Source organism: Seriola lalandi, unplaced genomic scaffold (genome assembly GCF_002814215.2).
Source record: "Seriola lalandi dorsalis isolate HSWRI2012SDOR001 ecotype SW California unplaced genomic scaffold, Sedor1 jcf7180002054524, whole genome shotgun sequence".
NCBI classification, from domain to species: Eukaryota; Metazoa; Chordata; class Actinopteri; order Carangiformes; family Carangidae; genus Seriola; species Seriola lalandi.
The window spans coordinates 346137-351185 of record NW_019525077.1 but is presented as its reverse complement, the minus strand read 5'-3'; the positions used below and the strand labels follow the sequence as shown (position 1 = coordinate 351185).

General features: G+C 37.9%; 1 protein-coding gene across 1 annotated transcript in view; it reads right to left on the bottom strand.

Moving 5' to 3' along the window:
- LOC147818683 (uncharacterized) overlaps positions 1–4693 on the bottom strand; it is a 5867-nt gene extending 1174 nt beyond the window's left edge. Inside the window, exons 1-4 of the mRNA XM_087176053.1 lie at positions 4535–4693; positions 3047–3181; positions 2440–2576; positions 649–766 (exon numbers count right to left, since the gene is read on the bottom strand). Of these exons, the coding sequence (XP_087032179.1) occupies positions 649–766; positions 2440–2576; positions 3047–3161 (370 nt within the window). The 5' untranslated portion in view covers positions 3162–3181; positions 4535–4693. The remainder of the gene's footprint in view (positions 1–648; positions 767–2439; positions 2577–3046; positions 3182–4534) is intronic.
- Between the last annotated feature and the right edge of the window lie 356 nt (positions 4694–5049).

Below are 5049 nucleotides of genomic sequence, written 5' to 3'. Positions count from 1 at the left end.
GCAGCTGCAACTATTCAGAGAGCAAGCAGTGAAATGAATGACTCATTAAGCTGTGATAAGCATACAAATACAATTTCAGCCACAAAATACCACAAAATAAAAATGATTAACTAAACAAGACTCTCCCCACTTTCTCCACACGAGACCCTGGACCTGCTGTATGCTGATGCGAAGGAGCCATTGCACATTACTTTTTACAGATTTCATTTGTACATTTTCCTTTGTTGTTCATTGTTACATTTCACAATTTCATTTCCTGTGTATTATTATTATTACTATCTACTACTACTTTTTACATACAAACATCCTCTTTTTTAAACTGTGTTTTGCCATTGTAAATGCATGATCAATGTGAAAGATCAGTTACGAGTCATGTGGAGGACAACTCAGCCTTTAAAAATGGTTGTATTATGTCTACTAAGACTAAGGAGGAATCTAAGAAAGTACGTTTAGTGCTATTGTTGGGTTCAAACAAACTCAGACAGAAAGTCTGGAGCGTCGCTGAACGACAGGTTTAACAGAATTTATCTGTTGTCGTTGAAGTATTGTTTCTAAATGTGTGGAGACCCCAGTAAGAGTATCCACTGCTGCAATACATTGACTACAGGGGATCAAAATAGATAGAAAAAATAAATAAACAGAATTTACCATCAGGGAACGCGGATGCGACAACAGATTTCAGGCCGTAATATGCACCGCGTCTGTTGTTCACCTTCTCAAACCAGTAGCTTTCAGGTAAAGCATCTGGAACGTCACGCCTCACCAACTGTAAACACACAAAACAAAAATGTTAAGTAATTTTTTTGGGCCCATTTTTAGGCAGAAAAGCTCATACAATAATACAATAATTTCAGGTACTTTTTCTTTAATTTGCCATAATCAGGCTTTTTAGTTGATTTCAGGTGATACTGTCCACAAAATCTATGTTTTTTTAATAAATGGTCACACCCTGTGTATTGTTATTAAGTGGTTATAAAAAGTCAGTAGTTTCCTTCTTCTTGTAGAAATCAGCTGTCATCAGAAATGAGGCCATGGTGGCAACCTCTGAAAATCTCTGTGCCATATCAAGATGCTGATTACACAGCATGATTATTACCCAGGTGTGCCTTGCACTGGTCACAATAGAAGGCCGCTTTAAATTTATGTTTATCAGGTTTTTGATTGATTGATCTTCAGTGGCTGTGCTAAGTTGATCGGCAGTCACTGAGTTGGAATATGCTGTCGTACTTGCAGATCCGGAGCATCCCAAACTTGCTCAGTGGGTGACATTGGCTTCCAGGAATTGTGTACATCATGCTGCAACATAAGGCAATGGCAGCAGATGAATGGCAGGACAGTGGTCCTCAGGATCTTGTCACTGTATCTGTGTGTGTGTGTGTGTGTGTGTGTGTGTGTGTCTTTGGTGTTCATAGAAAAAGTCTTAGATCTTTTATTTCAACTCATGAAAAACAGGGAGTTAAAAACAAAAGTGATACATTCATATTCTATTAGTCTATTTTCTATTAGTTTGCTATGGAAAATACTACAATACCCATGAGCTTTGGCTGCCATGGCTATGGGAGGAGAAGCCAGTCGAAGGCAGGAATCAGACCTGTGGCAAATTCAAAACGCTTCGTTGTTGAATTTGTGAAGGAAAAACACACATTATTGCTGGGTTAATCCAACACTGACCCACAGTCCAAGAGAGGGAAATTAATTTAATCAACAGGCTGCAAAATCTGATTTCTAAACAGCATAATTTCTAGCTTTCGTCCACGACTACTGGGGCTACTGAGTTTTAAGCTCTGTAATTGGGTGATTTTTGCTGAAATGCACCTGATACCAATTGTACTGATGATTTAACCAGGTGAGTTTCGTGCCAATCCATTGTGAGTCAACTGTGAGTCATGTAACACTGTCTACAGGAAAACTGAATGGGACTTTTACTTCCACAACCAGGGGCACCTGAAATAGCTTCTCCTGCTTTGCTGCTAAGCTGCTTGCATCTCACTCTTCGTTCATGATCAGGTTGGGCTTGTGAGCAGATATATGCGTTGCTACATCCCACTGCTCTTCTGTTGGCAAGAAGACCAGTATACTTGATCACATTATGGTGAAAATTTGAGGAAGGAAAACTACAAACTTCTTACAGACACTTTTCTTGTCTGCCATAGGTTTGATAATGAGAGACAGACACGTTAGATATACAGCGTGTGGTGCAAACGAATAATAAATTCATGCCTTTGCAACCTGTAGTCAATTTACATATAGTGAAAGTGTGTGTGTATATATATATGTGTATATATATATATATACACTTGGTGCATTTTTCAATGTTTCAAAATAGCAGCAGTAATTAATGGTTTATATGGCTCCAGCTTTGAAATTATGTTTAAATGTCACTGCTTCCAATATATATACATATATATATGTATATATATTGTGAAAGGTTTATTTTACCTCCAGCTTGTCCTTCATCTTGTTTTCAGCAGAGGTGTCTTTAACCACCTTTGGGAAGTAGTAATCACCAGTTCCACACTTCCAGCCGAAAGCCACCTGCTTTTTGTTTCTTCGGCTCCATATGTATACCTTGTGCTCTACCAATAGAAGCAAAACAACATACTTACTGTGTGCCAGTGAGTCAATACATTTGCCCCAATAATCCATAATCATTCTAAATCTGATTAAGATAAAACATAGCCACTCATTACAAAGAATCCTAATCAAAGATTTTTTATTGGCACCTGAAGTGTAATTGTTATGACTTTTTATTTACTGAATCAATTAATCATTTTATTGGATTCATAAAGTTTAGTTTTTAGCTTTAGTTTAGTTTAGTTTATTTCCAACATGTGCGAGTAACACAACAAAGTAAAGTCTATCAATAAAGTTATGATTGTAAAGAATATTGTTTCTGCTTGTATCAGACCTAGATCAAAGTCAAATTTTGAATCATTCCACACTGTAATGTAGGAAATAAAAAACATATATATATTATTTATCAAGCACTGAAAAGCAGTTAATTTGTTATTTTGAAACAGTAGTGATCATTAGAAAAAAGTTGTACCTTCTCCAATACTTTGAACGTCTTCAACACACAGTCCCATTTTACCATTGACATTCTTGACTGTCACCAATTTCCCTTTGTCGCTCTTAAGCTTCAAACTGTTTGACTTTTCCATGTTGTCTCCTCAGCGGCGTTCTGACATAAGGGGAAGGATAGAAAAACAATTAATGAGTCATTAAATTAATCTAAAGTCCTCAAGAAGCTTCATAAACTCAAGTTTTCCAAGAGAACAGAACCAAAGTGTTTTTTGACATTGAAAGAAAATGTTTACATACATGCATACTTTGCCCTTAATTGTATTCTCAGCTACCCATTACCTTTCAGCTATGGGAACTTTGAAAGTTTAGGGCTTGTCTTGAAACTTTACTTCACTGATTGTCAAGGTTCAAAACAAATCTGTTTGCAGCTGAGTGGAGTATCTCTCCAAACAAAAGTCAAAGTCATACAAGAGTCATCAAAAGACAAGCATGCATCTGGAACACCCACACGCTAATATAACACTAATAGTCAACACTGCTGCCAAAATCAGGCCCCCTACACCCAGCCTACACCCTTATCATAGAGCAGCATTGCAAACACAACAGCACAGGATATCACACACTTCACTCTGCGGTGCCCTCTGGACCTAGAAGGGTTCACATTGGCAGAAGCCTGACACAGTTTTAAAAGCATCTCATATTAAAATACTGCAAACAGCGTTTGCAGTAATATAAATACATACCCTTCAAATATGTCTTAATAAATAAGAAATTTATTTTAATGCAATCCATCACAACTGCCCTGCTACTACCTTACATAACATTATACAGGTACTGCTTTTATTATGTATCATAAAATTTGAAAATGAATTCTTGCCACTGAATCTAGGTGTAAACATACCACACCTTTAAATTCTTCTGCACCAGCAAAACAAAGTGGAATTAAATTATTAATAATATTCTTAACTTAATAATCTGCATCTAAGTACTCAAGTTAGATTTTCAGTGGACTTGGACTGGCTAAACTGTACTTTGACCCAAATCCTCCTGCACTGCCTCATGGCTGCATGGCACTTGCAGTCTACAAGTGCAGAACAGTCTGAGGGACAGGGGACAGGGACACTGATAGAGCAACACTGAGATACAGCGGGAAACCAGGAAAACAAGCATATAATAGGCCCGGATAAAAATTTCATTTTTATATAGTTTTTTCTCTCTATTTTAGCATTAACAAAGTGAAAAATAGATCTGTCACTAAAACTTCTACTGCAGGTTAGACTCGTTACACAATTGCAATATTTTTCTATAAAAAAAACAACAAAAAAAACTGAGGTACATGCATCTTAGCGAGAAGTCGTACATTAACTTTCACTCATTTCATTCCAGCACTTAAACAGCTACACACAGTTTAATAGGTGAAACTACGGCACCGCGGCGAGAGTTGATATTACATTGAAGAGGAATGCAAAGCCAACGTGCATGTTTTATAAATAATGCAACAATGACTTACCGTCAACGAGTCTTGAAAAGTTCCGAAGTTGGAGCTCAGGTTCATAGAAAGGGCAGCTGGTATTCATACATGCAGCACAGAGGTGCGAACCTTTTTAAGAAGACCGGCCGGCCCACTGACGCGGGCACGCACGCACGTAGTGTGAGTCTCCCTGTGACTGGAGGAGCGGGCGATGGGGATGGACCTGAATGCGTTTACCGAACAAGTCATTTAAACTACACGCGATTTCACCAAGAAAGTGGGATGTTGTGAAATCCATTAATTCACTCAGAGGAGGATTTTTTTTCTTTCTTCTATTTCGTCACTTTATCTTTTAATGTAGTCTGTACTACACTGAGATAGGCCCTTGGCTCCTTACTGGAATCATAAATTGACCGCATAGATTGTAAACACCAGATATGAATTTTAAAGTGGCTATAAACTGTTCTCAGTTCAGGGCAAACAACGGCTCCCTCTGACCTTGCTCTGCTTTCTGACTGAACACACAGTTTTATCGTGCAGGGGGGATTTAGGAA